The sequence below is a fragment of the Streptopelia decaocto genome (assembly GCF_964273445.1).
Source record: "Streptopelia decaocto genome assembly, chromosome: 7".
NCBI classification, from domain to species: Eukaryota; Metazoa; Chordata; class Aves; order Columbiformes; family Columbidae; genus Streptopelia; species Streptopelia decaocto.
In genome coordinates, this window is record NC_138661.1 from 66928245 (window position 1) to 66945946 (window position 17702).

Sequence of the window (17702 nt, forward strand, 5' to 3'; positions counted from 1 at the left end):
ATACACGTTCACAGCCAAGATCTGCAGAGGTTTCCAGTAGCCAGCAATGGGGGTTTGGACCTTCCAAACCTCTGGGATGGGGCTAAACCGTGACAAGTGACAAGGACATGGTGGGTGCTCTGGTTTGGGGTGATGTGAGAAAGCAGAGAAACATGGAAAAAATACCCTGTTTGGGGGTAGAAAATAACCAGAGCACAAACATGAATAGACGGGCTTGTCTGAGCTCGGGAGAGGACTGATTATCTCTTCTGATCCAGTTGTGCTTCCAGGCACCAGTTTAATCAACCACCAGTATTAATCAGCTGTCTCAGATGACTACAGACTTTAAACCAGTGAAAATACATCTTAATGGTCCAACAAGAAAACCTGCTGGTGATGTAAACTCCTCTTACATTGAATCAGGAAAACGTGGGCTGGAATTCAGCTTGTGTGCTGGTTTTGTTTTGTGAGGACCAGCAAGAACTTGAAATAATTATTACACCCCTGCTAGTGCTCACAGAAAAGCTGATCATTTCACGGGGCCAGCGACCACCTGTGTAAAACCAACACAAAAAACTCCAACTTATTGTCAAAATAAATTATAACGTTACCTAGAGAAGAATGTGAATCCTCTACTTATGTTCTGGAGGGGTTTTAATTGCTGTTATTTTTTGTTTTTCCTAATGAGCTCTGTATCCATGAAGCCAAGACGTCAGTGGGCTGCAACCCTTCACCACCCCGCGGGATCCCACTGGGACATAGGAAAGCATTTAAGCTGATTGTGAGCCTTTCCCATTCCCGACAGGCAGAACGTGCCGACAGCCTTATCCCACAGTCAGAGCTTCTCTAAATGCCCGTGTGACCGGCTCTCCAGCAGCATCTGCTCCTGAGGAAAAGAAAACCACCTTTTTAATGTTAGTTTTCGAGGTAGGAGACATATCCATAGCCTGAAATATGATGAAATCAGACAGGCTGTTGTGTCACTGGTTTATTCTCTACCCTTGTGCTCTACTTTAAATCTCGCACACAGAATGCACGTCATTGCAGTCTATGCTCAGAGACACAACTGTAGAAGAAGAAAAACTAATTGATTTTCATATAAGGAATGCTAAAAGTGAAGCCTACAAACATATGTGGTCAGAGAGGATCTCTTATTTTTTACCTGTGCTGGATTCTTTTTCTTATTGTGGAAAACAGGAGAAGAAATACTTGCAAATGTCCATGTGGCTTCTTTTTCTAAGATGTGGAGAATTTTGCAGTCTTGCTCCTGGAGTTTGCACTTAGAGTAACAAATGATATTCATAGAATCACAAAACCATTTTGGTTTTTCTGACCAAATATTATCCTCTGCAGCGAGAGCCTTTTACCATCTCTCTAATAAATGTGTGCACTTCATAAGAGCCATAAGAAACCAGCACCTCCAGGAGACAAGTCATTTCACCCCAGATATTTTAAACAAGGCAAAATTAACATAATCTAAAGTGCTGCCTCCTATTCTGTGACTGTAAATTAAGCTGTGAATGGCCACCTCATCCATAACCATCCACCTACGAGCAGGTAACGTTCTATCTTCAGTGTCAGCTCCCGTGTTTCTTGCAATTTGTCAGGACAGACAGAATTCCATTAGCACACAGAAGTTCAGGAACGCAGGGCAAGATCGGTGACTATGCTGCCCCATCTTCTCCTTTGAATTGTTCCCTTTGGAATCAGCAAATAAACTTCAATGGAATTATCATCTGCTTTTAATCAAACTGCTTTTGTACATGGAGTTTTTTTTAATTTGGGGGTATCCTCCTATGAGGAATATCATAGGAAGATATCAACTATCATCTTTAGAAGCTAAGAGCAATTTCTTGCTCCACTATTTAAGAAGAACGGAGCAGATGAGCAGAATCATCCTGTTATCCCTCCCGGGCACTGTGGACAGATAAGCATTTGATTAAATTTAACAGTAGAACTAAACAGGACATATTTTTTAAAAAATTAGAATGAATAACAAGTTTCTCCTCCTTCCTGGAACAATCTCAGCAACAAAACAAAAGTAAATCCTTCTTTGAGACTGTCATTATAGACGTGTTAAATGGGTAACAGCAAGAAAATTGAGTTAAGCGTCCAGTTCTTGCAAACTAAGTTTCCATTAAAATAAAGCAGCATCCAGTTTTATTTCACTACATTCCTGCCTGACATTCCCAGCATCGTTATGATTTATTCTTCCACCCAGAGGTGTAACTTGTGTTCTTTGATTTTTCTCCCTCTTAAAGATTCAGGTTCATTAAGGGAATGATCAGAAGAAACAAGACGACTGTTGATGAGTTTGTTTTCTTGGGAGTCACAGATAATTGGGAGCTGCGGGTCATTCTCTTTGTGCTGTTCCTCCTGATCTCTGTCACCTCGTTGGTGGGGAACCTCGGCATGATCGCGTTAATCAGGCTCGACTCCCGACTCCGCACCCCCATGTACTTCTTCCTCAGCCACCTCTCCCTGGTAGACCTCGGGAATTCCTCAGCAGTCGCTCCCAAAATGCTCCTGAGCTTCTTTGAAGAAAGGAAAGTCATCTCCATGCCCGGCTGCGCGGCCCAGATGTATTTTTGCGGCGTCTGCATGATCACCGAGTGTTACCTGCTGGCGGCCATGGCCTATGACCGGTACGTGGCCATCTGCAACCCTCTGCGCTACGGGGCCACTATGTCTCCAAAGCTTTGCGTCCAGCTGGCTGTAGGATCCTACACGGTGGCTACTGTGAATGAAATAGCGCTCGTCAGCTCAACGTTCAGCCTGCACTTCTGTGGCCCTAACATCATCAATCACTTCTTCTGTGACATTCCTCCGCTCCTCAAACTCTCCTGCTCCGGTACGACCGGCAGTGAACATGTGCTTTTTGCTGTTGCTGCTTTCATTGCTCTCAGCACTTTAGTGTTTATTCTCGTCTCTTATGGTTATATCCTCACCACCGTCCTGAGGATCAGCTCCTCAGAGGGCAAGCACAAAGCTTTCTCCACCTGTGCCTCACATTTGATATCAGTCTCCTTGTTTTACGGGACTATGATCTTCATGTACCTCCGTCCCAGCTCTAGCTACTCCCTGGGCCGGGACAAAGTGGTGTCTGTTGTCTACACCCTGGTGATTCCCATGCTGAACCCCCTGATCTACAGCCTGAGGAACACAGAGGTGAAGGATGCGCTCAAGAGGCTCCTGGGAAAAGTTCTTGTTTCCTTTAGAAATCAAACTGGTAAAGAGGTGTCGTAAACTACGCAAAATAAACTTGGACATTCCTGAATCTCAGTCTCCATTCTGTTGCTGACCATTTACAACTAAAAGCGAACAGGAGACGGTAATTGTGAGGACCCAAGTGCTTGTGCAGGTCATTGCGACAAGATAATTGAGACGCTGCCACCTTTCTCCTCTGTCAGGGTGTAGCTATACAGATTTTACCCTCAAACCCACTAATTATACTCAAAGCCTCATGTGCACTCCTTTCCACGTGCCACCCACTGCTTTAAAGACCTTTGTGTCCCCAAAGACCTGGGATTCCCTGTGTCCCTCCACAAGGAGCTGTATTTTTCCAGTTGAGAAGCATCCCTCCCGTTATTTAGTTCTCCTGGCAGATTTTCAAGAGGGAACGATGGGGCAAAGAGGAGATCCAGGTCCTCATGGGTGTTTGCTGAGGATAAATCTGGAGTAACGTGTTTGAAACCAGGAACATTTCCAATTGGCGGTGTAGTCTGAGCTTGCAGAAGCTGGGTCTAACATTACTAATGAGTGGCGCTGTTTTAAGATCAAACAAACGAATGCTACATATGTGCATTCCCCAGATAAGGTTCAGCAATCAGACATAGCTTGATGCAATCAATTCTATGTGACATCTTTATATGATACGGAAAACCCATCTATTTTTAAGAGACAAAAAAAATAGTCCTAACTGTGGATTTAAATAGAAAATATCATCTAAGGGGGTGGATCACTGCTCACAAATATTTATTCATCAGCAGAACCAATGCCAGACCACACCACATCAACTGAGGCCCATAGGAACAGCAGAGAAAAGGACCAAAATACATGTGGGGAAGCTCTTCCTTGGGAAAAGTTACCTTGAGAGACAGATACTGCACCCCTTTGATAATGAGGTGCTCAGAGACAAGTAAATATGAATTTTCCTGTTAGATACACAAAATTAGGGAGAAGTGCTGGGCACTCTTTGGGGTCAGAGCCTCACGAGGTCAACAGTGCCCAGGAGCCACACCAGAAACACCACGTAGGACCTAGAAAAACAGATTTAGGTGTGAACCTAGCAAAACCAGAACGAACACTGGGGAGTGATCAGGGTGGACCATTTATTTGGGTGGAGACAATGGTGGAGAAACTGAGGCATTGTGGCTGGTGAGGGAAGAGCAAGCAGGGGACAGTGACAGAAGGGGCCCCATACCCAACCACCACAGCTCGTCCCATCCTCTTAATAAATTATATTCCCATGTATTTATGAGTACTGACAAAACCGGGGTTTAGAGCTCAGAAGTTCTTTTGGGGAAGAGATGTAAGTCCATGCAAGGTGTAAGCAGGGCAGTTATTTCAGTGTGTTAGGCTAGGACATCAAATTGAATGAAAATCTTCTATTTGTGTGGCCAGAGACAGCAGAATATGCACATATGGTAGAATGAGAGCTCCTGGTCACTCCTACTGTATGAAGAGAAAAAGAGCTTTAAGGAGAGATGGAGCAGAACATCAGAGTCTACCCCTAAAGTTTTGTGAAGAACCCCAAGAAATTTTGTGAAGAAAAAGGGTTAAATATTGAAGGTATTCGGGGGCATTTCATACCTGGGTTAGACAGGCTGAGCGGGGTTTTCTTTCAGAGTCAATGGAAGTTTAGAAGTAGAAGCACATTCCTGCAACTTGTCCCCATGGCCACTGTCATGGAGCTGCAGGGGCCAGCTGGTCCCCAAGGGACAGGGAACAAGGGGAACAAAGCTACACTCTTGATCCAGGGCCCATCCAAGAGGCACAGAGACCTCCAGTGTAGTCAAGGAAGGACCAACGGCCCTAGACTGAGCTTAAATGGGGCTCTTGGGCCATAAGCATGTGTGTGGGGTGGTCCAGGTGGGGCTGGTCAGGGCCATTAAGTCCAATTAGTGCCCTCAAGGCCCTGGCAGCTTCCAGGTGGAGTTGGGAAGTGGTAGCAAGAGGGTTGAGTTGTGGCCATGAGTCAGTGGCAGGGCAGCCCTACTTCTAGGAACACGAGAATAGCCCAGGGGTATCAGTTTCTGGCAGCAGCCAAAAATAGATGTTCAGAGAAAGAGTATGAGAAACTGGACAAGTATATTATGAGCCTTCCCTGTTAAGTTTTTTCCAGCCCTGGCAAAGAAAATCACAGCTGATAGAGCTCCTGCTTTCTAGTGTTATAGGCTATTGGGCATAAACAAAAAATAAGAACGTCTCATTTTATAAGGAACACTTATGAATGAGCACCTGGCTCTAAAAGGGGATTACAGCTGATGACCTCTCCTCTTTATCCAGGATGAAGATGCTCATAGTCCTAAGGGAAACAGGTCCAAAGTGAGGTCTTACTTCTCAGACCTCCAAAAGTCTGAGCAAACCTTTGGCACATCTCATCCAGCACTTGACACCTCGTCAAAAATGTGTCATGAAACAAACCCGGTCACTGAGCCCCTATTTGTGCAGTTCAAAAAACAAAAAGCCAAACCACAACAACCAACCCCAAATATATTTGCTGAATCCTGTGTGGGATTTTGGACATCGGAGGAGGATTCCACCTTAAGAGACATTATCAGACCGAAATTGGGGTATTGATGTGTTCCACCTTCACAGAAGTAATTTGGCTCCGAATAGGAATAACTGGATAAAATTCCATGTTCACACGATCTTCTAAAAAAAAAATCCATTAAAGTATTTGGCCTCTTAAGATTTGAAGTGTAACATATAGCTCACCAAGTCTTGAACGGGCAATTTAAAAACTTTTACCAAAACAACAATTGTTTATCACTTCAATAATTAAAATGATACTTGGGCTTGTGCTTGTGAGAAGTAATTGCAATGCTGCCTGTGGGACCACTTCCCTTTGGCATTTAAAATTGGTTGCGATGTCTCAAAGGGGAGATTTTGAAATGTGATTTCAATTCTTCCACGATTTGCTATCACTTCAAATGAGTTCAATCTTTGTGGAGGACGAAGCCACTCCACATTTGTTTCTTACCTACGAATATCCAACATTTCTGGAGATTGGGCAAGGGGTGGCTGTGATTTTGCGTATTCTGCTATTGGTATTCCTGTTATTGGATGAATTTCAACCTTCTTGCAGATTTGCAATTTTCAGGTACAGGAAAATAATCATGTAATTGTACGGAACTTGAGCACAGATGTATCAGGATGATTTCAAGTTATTTTGGGCTATGTGAGAATTGACATAGGTCCAAAAGTGCATTTGTCCCTGCTTATAGGTACATCATAAGTTTATGGTTTTGCTAAGAAACCACCTTTAACCCTGAGCAAACTACTTACCTTATTTTTGTCTACTTTTTCTCACCTATAAAACCTAAATGATGCTCATCCTTCAAATTGCTTCAAAATCAAAATATATAAGTTCAGAACTTGTGCTATCTGCTGATGTCAATAATATAAGGAGGGGATTTTCAGATGTAGGTAAGTGATCTAGAAACACTGATCTCAAGTCCATGGAGCTTCTCATGGGCCACTTGGTCTCAGATACTCCAAAGTATTTAGGAAGCTAAAACCTATAGAAAATCCCACTCTAGTTATCTATACTATAGATAAATTCCCCTTCTCACTCCCAGAGGTTTAGTTTGCAGACCCTGAAGGATGTTTTTTTAATGTGGTAAGATATTCATCAAAAGCATTATCACAACTGGCTTATCGAAGGCAAAATTTAATTGTTATTTGCCTACGCAGTGTAGTGATGTAAATTATAAATGCCTGAGCGGAATCAGAAGCTGAATGTAGCTGTTCATGTTGATGCAGGCTTTAAAATGATTGTGAGTATATGTGCTTAAATGAAAGATCTCGCAAGTTCTATGTCCATCTTAACAAAGATGCTGGATTTCATATTATTCAGGTTCTTATAGTTGAAATCGTAGCTGATAAGAGTCCACCTAGTCTAGAGAGCTCATGTCTTGAAGAAGAATTGGATTAATCTCATTAAACACCAGGAATCAGACCCATCTCATGGAAATTCAGGTGTTTCCAGAGGAGCTTATGGCCACATTCACACAGGTGCCAGTGAGAAGCTTTTCAGAATTATTTCTTAACGTCTCTTCCAGTTTCTGATTTGGAAAGATGCTTCCTTCTGCAATATTTTCCCTTGACAGTGTAACTGCTAATTCAGCTTGTGAGAGCCCGCTCGGTCTTAAAAACACAAGGTAGGATTCAGTTTTAGGTTAAAGCGTCAGGTGTAGGCGTCTACATATAAACATTTGTATGTAAGTTATACATCTACGTTCCTGGCACGGGTGAGGAATAAACCAGGTGTCAAGGTTAAGTCCAAAGGCCATTCAGGCACTCAGGAACAGCTGAGAAGTTGAGGTAGCTAAAGTTATCACCGACCAGCTCATCATTTCGGTCACCCTTTGGAGCCCTTTTCCTGTATCAACCAGGCATCCAAATAATTCATGCAGCCACAGAATCCTGGAACCCCTGAGCCCTCCCGGCGTGACCTGTTGTTTGTCCAGTTTCATTCCAGAGGAGCACGAGCCCTCCGACCTCCCTGCATCAAACGCGACGGCCGCCTTCAGACGTCTCAGCACATCAAGTGACATTTATTAGTGTCTTCCACAACATTAATTACGTCGGCATTCCGCTCCTCTCCTTTTACTTCACGAAGACTCAGGATCCAGCAGCTGTGACCATGTATTACTCAAAAAATTCAATGCCATAATAAAACCTTAAAACATCTTAGACAATACAGCATCAAGACAATATGAATGTTAGGAGTTATAGTGAAGAAATGCCGTAAGATCCTAGATACATGTTGATTTGACGTATTTAATTTGTTAGATGCGGGCTGTGTGCTGAATTTTGGCTTTATTGCAGGAAAAGGATCTGGGTCTATGGATATTTGTCCCAAAGAGTAGATCAGTTCCATAAAGAGGGTATCTGAAGAGCTTTTTTCACTCCAGAAGTCTATTTTGTGTTTCCTCACGTGTTAAGAAATGATATGGAGAACGGGGATTTTAACATATAATCTTTTGATTTAACGTTTAATTATGGTTTTCTAAAGAGGATAGTAACTCTGTTGGGCATTAAAATGTGTATCAATTAGGCATTCTTCTGTTAAATATATGTAATTAGACCCCAACAACCATGAACAGGATTTCAGCAAAATGTACCACGAGAAAACTTTCTCAACATTTTCTCATTTCTCTGATCGCCATAATAGAGAATATAAAATGGATGGTTTGTTGTGTCTGGTACGTTATTTTCCATGCAGATTCTCTCCTCTAAATAAAGAAATACAAGTTCATGTTACACTTATCTTGCAATACATCTGAGTTGACTTTGCTACTATTTCTTATCTTGACAGTTAAACCACTGGAATAATAATGACCAAGGAAAACCAAAGCGCAGTGACAGAATTCATCTTTCAGGGCCTTTCCTCCCAGCCAGGGACACAGACTTTTCTCTTCATAGTGTTTCTGATTTTTTATCTGCTCACAGTTGTTGGGAACATCATGATCATTACAGTGATCAGAGCTGATTACCAGTTGCAGTCACCCATGTACTTCTTCCTTGCCAACCTGTCCTTCTTAGACATCTGCTACATCTCCACCAACATCCCCCAGATGCTGGTGAACCTCTCAACTAAGAAAAGGACCATCTCCTTCTCTGGATGCGCCACTCAGATGTATTTCTATTTTGCTTTTGGCACGACGGAGTGTATTCTGCTCGCGGTCATGGCCTATGATCGATACATGGCGATATGTCACCCCTTGCTCTATGCCACGGCCATGAACAAGAAGGTTTGCATTCACATGGTGGTGGCTTCCTGGACCAGCAGCCTGCTGAGCTCCATGGTCATCAACAGCTTCACCTTGTGGCTGCCCTTCTGCGGGCCCCACATCTTGAACCATTACTTCTGCGAGGCGCCGGCGGTGCTGGCCTTGGCCTGCGCCCACACGGCCCTCACGAAGCTGGTCATCTTCATCTTCAGCATCCTCATAGTCTTCACCCCTTTTCTTCTGATCATCACCTCCTACGCCCGTATCCTTTCCACCATCTTAAAGATTCGATCTGCACGCGTGCAGTCCAAGACCTTCTCCACCTGTGGGTCCCACCTGATGGTGGTGACCATGTTTTACGGGACAGCCATCTACACGTACATGAATCCTAACTCACGGCCTCCACAGGACAAGGACAAAGTGGTTGCCGTGTTTTACACCATTGTAATCCCAATGCTGAACCCCCTCATCTACAGCCTCAGGAGCAAGGACATAAAGTGTGCCCTGAGGAGAGCAATGAACAGACCCCAATCCCTGTTTATTTAAAGGCTTTTCGGGGATTGGTAGTATTTTATTTAGTTCTACGAGTGGAAACAACCCTCAAATGTGATTATTTCTCTACCTGCTATTGCCCTAAAGTTATTTGTACAAAGGCTGAGATGAAATCATAAATGTGCTAAGTTCAACAGCACCTAAACAAGAAGACCTTGTATATAAATAAATTTCTACATAATGTTTGGGATTTGGCTTAAAACCCAGAGGCTGAATAAAGACATTGCCACTCCATCCCACCTCACTCTGGCAATTCATTTAAGAGAGAAGTGGAAAATACCAATAGCATAGTGACAAAAAAACCCCAATAGTTAAAGAACTGTAAGAAAAATAAAGTGGTTTGTATAAAGCTTAATAATGTGTTTTGCTTCTGCGTAGCCTGACATGAATATCAGAAAGCGATTTTCTTTCTGTAACTCAAAGATGGATCCTTAGGTGTTAAGTAACCCAGGCAAGATGAAGAGTATTTCAGACCTTCTGAACTTATCAAAAATTAAATTAACCTTTTTAAATGTGTGCTTTGTACTCACAGGTGGTTTTGCTCCCCACCCATGAGCTTTCTCAGTCATGGATGACTTTGCACCCTCCTTTCTGTGGTGTGGGTTTATTATTACTCAGTGGCATTATAGCCAAAATCTGGATGCTGTTGGGTTCCATTGTAACTCCAATTTTATATCTGAATTGCCCACTGACTACAGAAGGAGAACACCTCTCCATAGACTGATCAACCTTCCTTATGTAGACGTGTTTTGATGACTAAAATTAGATGGAGTCACTCAGACCTAGAGAAACCCACTGAAAGTCCTTCCACAATGGACTCCAAAGTCTAAATAAACCAATGCTTGAAAGAAAGCAAGAAAAAAATCCCAATGTCACCTAAGACTTGTAGAGCCGGAGCAGATGGAACATTTTTCAAGCCAAAATTTTTCCTTCCCCTTTTAACTTTGTAGTTCAAAGTGTCCTGCCCAAGAAATCTCCTCCTACCAGGAGAACATTTGTTAGCCATGAATTGTATCAGCTGAGCAAGCCCAGAACTGAGTTTGGACCTGGTGGGCTACACACTGGAGAAGTCTCCATGTCCTGCAGAGTCATTCGGGGCAGTGTGAGGTGTTGGATAGACGAAGCCTTTAGTAAGTAAATACAGAGATAGATGTAAAGATATTTAGTGCAGAACAAGACATAAAAGGGGAAGCGTAGTCAGAGTCAGACACTGGCCTTTCCCTGGACCAGCCCAGGCTCCCACCACACATAAAGGACTATTTACTTTTTTTAAAATATATTCTTCCCGTGAGTGAAAGATATGGAAGATAAGGCAAACACAAAGTATCTGATTAGTGAAGATGAACAAATGCATATGAGCTGTAGGAAGAACAGGGCATTTCTTAACCCTTAAGACTAAATAAGAGGCCTTGAGTAGCAGGGGGTGGGGGCAATAGTCATGGCGTGACCCACTGGAAGCCTCTGGAAGGCCTGAGCTCCAACATCAACTAAGTCATTAAATCTGTTTCCATCACAAATTACACTTCTCCCCTTCCCAAAACAAGGAACTCCCCCAGTGAGGGCAGCCACCCAGGAGTCATCAGCTTAACAAGCCCTTCTGGGCATCCTGAAGAAGCCTCTAGTGATCTTGAAAGCTTCTTAGAGAGCTCAGAATAAACATCTCATTCTTCCTAACAAGCCCCTGGGGGCAACTTCACAGCCACTAAGGAGAAAGAAACTTTGTTAAAGACAATGAGCACTTTAAAGTTTGTCACAACTGCTCCACACCCTGAAGCTGGTGGTTATGGGTTGGCATAGACCTTTCCAGTCCTGTCCAGAAGTTACCCCTGGAATTTGAAGGTGAACATCTGGGCATCACACCACCAGCAGCTGCCCCTGGCCAACAACTTCTGGTTGGCAGAAGTCCCTCAGCAGCTTGCAACAAGTGTTTGGGACATCACAAGGGGTCCATCAACAGCCACAGCCATGGCAGAGGATGAACCAGGTTGAGGCTTCATCCAGGGGGTCAATTCAGAAACGAAAGGAGATGCTGACTGTGCTGGTGGCTCTCAGTTGCTTTCTGTTGCTTAAAGGGGTTAAAGTCTGTGAGGTGGTCTCCTCCATAGCCAGCTCCATCAGGAAAAGCATGGCTTGATCTGCAGCCATCCAAGGCTCATCCCGACACTTACCCTCCATCTCCATCCCTTGTACATATAATAGAAGCACAGAATCATTTTGGTTGGGTGAGATCATAAATATAGGATAAGGCTTTATGCCCGTGAAGGTGATCAAGCACTGAAAACCCTGAAGAGCTGTGGGGTCTCCATCCTTCAAGATATTCAGAGCAAACACAATCCTCAGCAGCCTCTCTAGTTGACCTGGTGTCACAGAGGCACCCCCAAAATCAATTTACGCAGGCAATAAGCTCCAAAGAGACTTTATTCTAACCAGAACTGTTTAGCAGAAAACCAACCAGAAACAGGGTTTATCCAAAATTATTCAGCACTCTGACAACATTATAAAACAGGTTCAGATACTGGTTAGGGGTTAATTACTACACAGCCGACTTGAACAGATCAGATCCCCAAACTCCGGGGTGATGATTCAAAATGCACATCCTCCCACTGTGTCACAACGAGAAGACTCTCAGGGGTACCCAGATTGCTTACCAGGTCGGTGAGGTGTCAGTCCCCGAGAAATGTTTATTAGATGGCCTGTCCAAGGAGGAGGGTCTGCAGACCTGCTGCTTCAAGGAAGATCAACTCATCAGGGGCCTCCAGCAGCAGCTCCATTGATACCCCAGTTGAATCTGAGCTGTGGTCATCTGTGGTAGTGGTCCAGAAACTTCTCTCAACCGAGGTGTTTCATTGGTTAAGTCAGTCAGAACAACTTTTTCTTCCTGTGTTTCTGGAGAATAAACTACAGTGACTGTTTATTAATGGGTTAATTTAAGGCAAATCAGTGTTTACCTTTGCAGTAGCCAGTTAGGTTAAACGTACTTTTGTTTGTACTGCGTGTTTTGGTTAAAGTGCATGTATATATATTAAAGAAAAAGCAATTCAAAATACAGTAATTAATTTGATATTGTATTTCCACTTGTCTGTTTTTGCTATTGTTAAAGAGAAATATATCATGTGTGATCCAACAGCCCACGAGAGGTGATGCTGAAGATGTATTTCCAGGAGATGCATACACACTACATGTATATATACATGTATACGTGGCTGGCCACACAGATCACAGACAGAGCTCCCACATGAACACAGCACCGTCGGCCTCATCCTGCTCCTCTCTCTGGCCAGGACTTTCCACGTCCCAAGAGCTGACCCACCCGATCTGGAGAGCTGCTCCCAATGGTTCGTGGTGATGGGTTTCACAACTGGACACTGGAGCTGCTGGCTCAGCTCTGGGATGGGCTGGGGCAGGATGGTGGCTCCTCACAAGTCCTCAGTCTGGGGTCCCACCTGCTGCTGTGCTTCCCTGTGCTCCTCTGGTTTGCGATGGGCTTGCTTGATGTTCTCTGCTCACAGTTGCAATCATTTGTATGAGGATCAAGCTCGGTCGTGCTCCCCACACTTTATCCAGTAACTCAACTGTGAAGAGCAGGTTCCTGCCCCATAGGAACCTGCTGACCCCTCTGTGCATGGGGCAGTGCAGCTTTTGGGGTGAGGCTGAGCCCCTGCCACGGCCAGGGCAGGGCTGAGGAGCTCCAGGAGGAGCAGCCAACTTGCTCAGGACTATCCTCATGGTCTTGTCCTCCTGCCAGGACACCACAGCTGCCCAATTGTCCCTGAGCCCCCTTCCCTGCCCTGTCCCCAAGCCAACCTGCCCCTCTGAAGGATGGGACCTCTCACACAGCCCTCCAGAGCAAGTCAGCATGTTTATTTAGAAAAACTGAGCACTTTTGAGAAGCGGGAGCTGGGGACCTGGCCCGTGTTGTACATGGCCGCGGTGCTCAGCGGCAGAGCTCCCCAGAGATGGCTACAGCATCCTGCGCCACTGGTGAAACTTGCCCTGCATCCGGCGGATGGTGTTGCCAAACCGCTGCTCTGCAGTGTCCTGGTTGTCCTGGGCATCCTGGGCATCCTGGTCTGGGTGCAGGTAGCTGGAGTCCACGTGCCTGGTGGCAGAAGCACTGTGGTTCTGCTTCCAGTATGGCTTGTACGCACTGGAGGGCCCCTCTGAGCCGGTGGACCCCTCTGTGCTTCTGCGCCCCCACCTGCCCTTCTCCCAGGGCTTGGGGCTGGAGAAGGGGACAGGCGCCGGGTGGTAGGGTGGTGTCATGGGCTCCCCTGGGTGGGAGGGTGGGGTCCTGGGGTCCTCCAGGTGGTAGGGTGGTGTCCTGGGCTCCCCTGGGTGGGAGGGTGGTGTCCTGGGTTCCGCCTCGTAGAATGGCGGTGTCCTGGGCTCCCCTGGGTGGTAGGGTGGTGTCATGGGTTCCACCTCGTAGGATGGCGGTGTCCTGGGGTCCTCCAGGTGGGAGGGTGGTGTTCTGGGATCCACATGGTAGGAGGGTGGTGTCCTGGGTTCCACCTCATAAGAGGGTGGTGTGCTGGGGTCGTCCAGGTGGTAGGGTGGTGTCCTGGGTTCCACATGGTAGGAAAGTGGTGTCCTGGGGTCCACCTTGTAGGAGGGTGGTATTCTGAGTTCCACCCTATAGGATGGTGGTGTCCTGGGGTCCTCCGGGTGGGAGGGTGGTGTCATGGGCTCCCCTGGGTAGGAGTGTGGTGTCCTGGGTTCCACCTCATAGGATGGCGGTGTCCTGGAGTCCTCCAGGTGGGAGGGTGGTATTCTGAGTTCCACCCTATAGGATGGTGGTGTCCTGGGGTCCTCCGGGTGGGAGGGTGGTGTCGCGGGCTCCCCTGGGTAGGAGTGTGGTGTCCTGGGTTCCACCTGATAGGAGGGTGGTGTCCTGGGGTCCTCCAGGTGGGAGGGGGGTGTCCTGGGGTCCATCTTGTAGGAGGGTGGTGTCCTGGGGTCATCTGGGTGGGAGGGTGGTGTCCTAGGGTCCACCGGGTGGGCGGGTGGTGTCCTCAAGGGCACTGGCCAGGCGCTGGGTGTCCCAGGCAGCGAGTCCTGCTCTCGCTGGATGAGGTTCCTTAGTTTCATCCATAGGAAGGAGCCGCTGCGTGGCCGCAGGGGCTTGGCCTCAGCCCAGCCCCGTTTGGTCAGCGACCGATCCATCATTGCCATGGATTGCTCCACTGGTGCTGGGAACCATTGCATCTGTATCTCGATGCATTTTTTTGCCAGGTGCATCGAGAGCTTTTTGAGCGTCTCCTGGCTCAGCCCCAGCCTTGAGGTGACACCAGGCTCTGCAGCACGGCGCTGCCTCCAGTCCTCATACCTGTCCTGGGTGGTGAAGTTGCTCTGACGGCCAATATCATTCTCTGGTGGGATGGAAGCTGGTCCTGCTGCCCTGTTGTCCTGGCTGGGAAGGGCTGGGGTGGCCTCAGCTGACCCAGAAGGCCACAGGCACTCCTCGTCCCATGGTGATGTGGCCCCAGACAGGCGAAGGAGTCTCTCGCGCAGATCATTGGCCAGTCCTTGTGGGTTGGTGGCCAGCTCCTCCTTACCACCATACCAGCCATGAGGGTCCCGCTGTCCCTGCCCAGGGTGCCCCGCTGACCATGGCCTCCCCACGCTGTGCTCCTGGGGAGCGAGTGGCCGTGGGGGACACGGCGCCGGCGGCTCCTCGGTGCGGTAGTATTCTTCCCACTGCCTCCAGACTTCTGTCTCTCTGATGTTTCCAGCAGTGCTGTTGGGCTGCGGTGGGGGGAGCCCCCCATGCCGCGGCAAGGGCTGTCTCTGCCCCGGCGGGACGCGCTGGCTCCGCTCCTGCGCCGCTCGCTGATGGGACCTCCGCACCACCACGGGCAGGTCCCCCAGCCGTATCTGCAGCCCCTTCCTGGCCACGTGTGTCCTCAGGGCCGAACAGGCTCTGCCGAAACGCACAGGTCCGAAGGAGCGGCCGGAACTCATCTCCAGGGCGGCTCTTCCATCACGACTCAGGCTCTCAGGGTGGTGGGAGGAGCGGCAGCAGTGGCAGGGCAGGCAGCCCTGCTCCACCAGCTCCTCCAGGTCCTGCCATGCCTCCTGCCAGGTGTTGGCATCCAGCGCGGCCGAAGCCCCGGGTCCACCCCACACCAGCAGCAGCAGCTGCTGCAGCTCCTGGGCAGCCTTGACGCAGTGGGTGCAGCCGGGGATGCAGCGCCAGGGCCCGTACACGGGTCCCATGGGGCCACCTGCAAACCAGGGAGGAGGGACTGAGCCATGGAGGGCCAGGGGACACTGGGACCATCCAGGGACCCTCCACCCAGGCTGCTCCATCCTGCCCTGGCACACACCAGGGGGGACCCACAGGGGACTTACGTGGCTCTGCTGCCACCACTTGCTGCCTCCATCTCCGGCGTTCCCAGCTCCGGCAATGACACTGCGAGCACAGGAGTGTTGGCACAGTCACCCACCTGGGGCCAGACCAGTGATGTCCCCAAGAGATTCCCCCATCCCCATACCTGTCGGCAATGGCTACTGGTGAGCAGGATGGTGACAGCAGCCAGGAACAGGATGGCCCCAACAGCCAGGTACAGGGTGCTGGGCTCAAGCAGAGAGTCATCGTTGTTCATGGTGCAGCGTTTGTCAGGGCCACACAGGAGACGTGGGGTGCTGGCACGTGTCTTGTAAGGGTGCTGCTGCGAGGTCACAGCCCCGTGCGTGGGGACACCTCAGTGATGTCACAGCCCCGCTGCGGGGACCACCAGGGCTCGGGAGCAGGTTGGGAATCCCAGTCCTGGAATCGCAGATGGGCTGAGACTGGCAAGGACCGACCTGGTCCAGCCCTCCCTGCTCAGCCCACCTGCAGCCCCAAACCACAGCCCGGTGGCTTTTGACAGCAGGAGCTGCCCAGACCCCCAGCCCCACAGGTCCCCCTTCCCTCCGTCACTCTGGGGAAGCCACATGGCAAGAGTGGCCCCTCATGACAGCCCTAGGAGAGTCCCATCCCTCCCATATGACCAGCTGTCCCTGCTGTGTCCCTCCTGTCCCATGAGCCCCGCTGGGAGGAGGAACAAGGAGGGGATGTCTGTGGGGTGAGGATTGTCCCGATCCCCAGTGCTCACCCTCTGCATGGTGACAGGACAGTCCTTGAGTCACCGCGGCTGCATCCCTTGTGTTGCAGGCAAGAACAGGCAGGTCCCTGGGCTGGTTCCTGCTCCCCATCACCATAGAACATCTGCAGTAATTCCTGGGACGCTGCAGAGCGGTTGGTGACCCCAGGAGCAGAATGATGCTCCAGCCTCTACCACGTTTTCCATGTGCATTGTTTTTTTTGATGTGCGGACTGTCACCTTGTCCACTTTGATGAACGTCTTGTGATTTGGCTTTGGAATAAATATCCCTTTTTAAAAAAATATATTCCACTGTCATAGTTCAAGAATCACAGGAAACCCTGTGCAAACATCTACTGCTCTCCTCTGCTCCTATATAGCCCCTGTTTGGCAGTAGAGGATACCTTGGGACACCTTGCATGCCATTAAAACTTGTGTTTTAGAAAACCCTGAACTTTCTGGGAAGCTCTGTAGCATTACAGCTACATGAGTGGCCTTACCACCTTCTTAATGCTTGACTTTGAAATGTAAATGGTCTTCAATAGACTTGCACGCATTTTCTTAAGTTGGTGAAATATACTTAAAAAATGCAGAGTGTATTACGCTGGAGAAAAGCTCTTTATTTGTTACAGTTTACTTTTGAACCCATTGTCAACATGACCAACAACTGAGGATGGATGAAGCTTGAATTATTTCCACTGTTTTAATGGGAAGAATGTGCATTTGCTACCACTAAGATGAATTCCTGCAGGAAAGTCATCAGCTTATCCCTCACACCAGGACAGCAAGCACTAAACAGCCATGCTTCACATCTGCTTTTTAGTAAGGAGCAGTGTGCAAACAAAGTCACATCAGTGATTTAACACCTGCCGCAACAGCTGGAATGATATGTCACACAGCACTTTAACGCAGCCTGAGGTCCATCTCAAGCTGTAAGAGTTTAGTTTTAATGTATAGACACCAGCACAGCTGACATCTCTAGTTTATGGGAGTTGATTTGCACCCTGGCAGACTGATTTTGAGATACATGGTGCAAACCATGGCCTGGTGGCACTGCAGGCGTTGCAGTTGGATTCTTGGCACGCTGGTTGAAAACACACCCAGATTGATGACCTTAAGTGATGGC

The 17702-nt window shown here is 47.8% G+C and overlaps 1 protein-coding gene across 1 annotated transcript; it reads left to right on the top strand.

Annotated features, from left to right (window-relative positions):
- Positions 1–2259: 2259 nt before the first annotated feature.
- LOC309442913 (uncharacterized protein) lies at positions 2260–9485 on the top strand (the record flags this gene model as incomplete). Its single annotated transcript, XM_082059246.1, has 2 exons — positions 2260–3208; positions 8542–9485. The coding sequence occupies 2 exons, from the start codon at positions 2260–2262 to the stop codon at positions 9483–9485; spliced, it is 1893 nt and encodes a 630-aa protein (XP_081915372.1).
- Positions 9486–17702: the final 8217 nt, after the last annotated feature.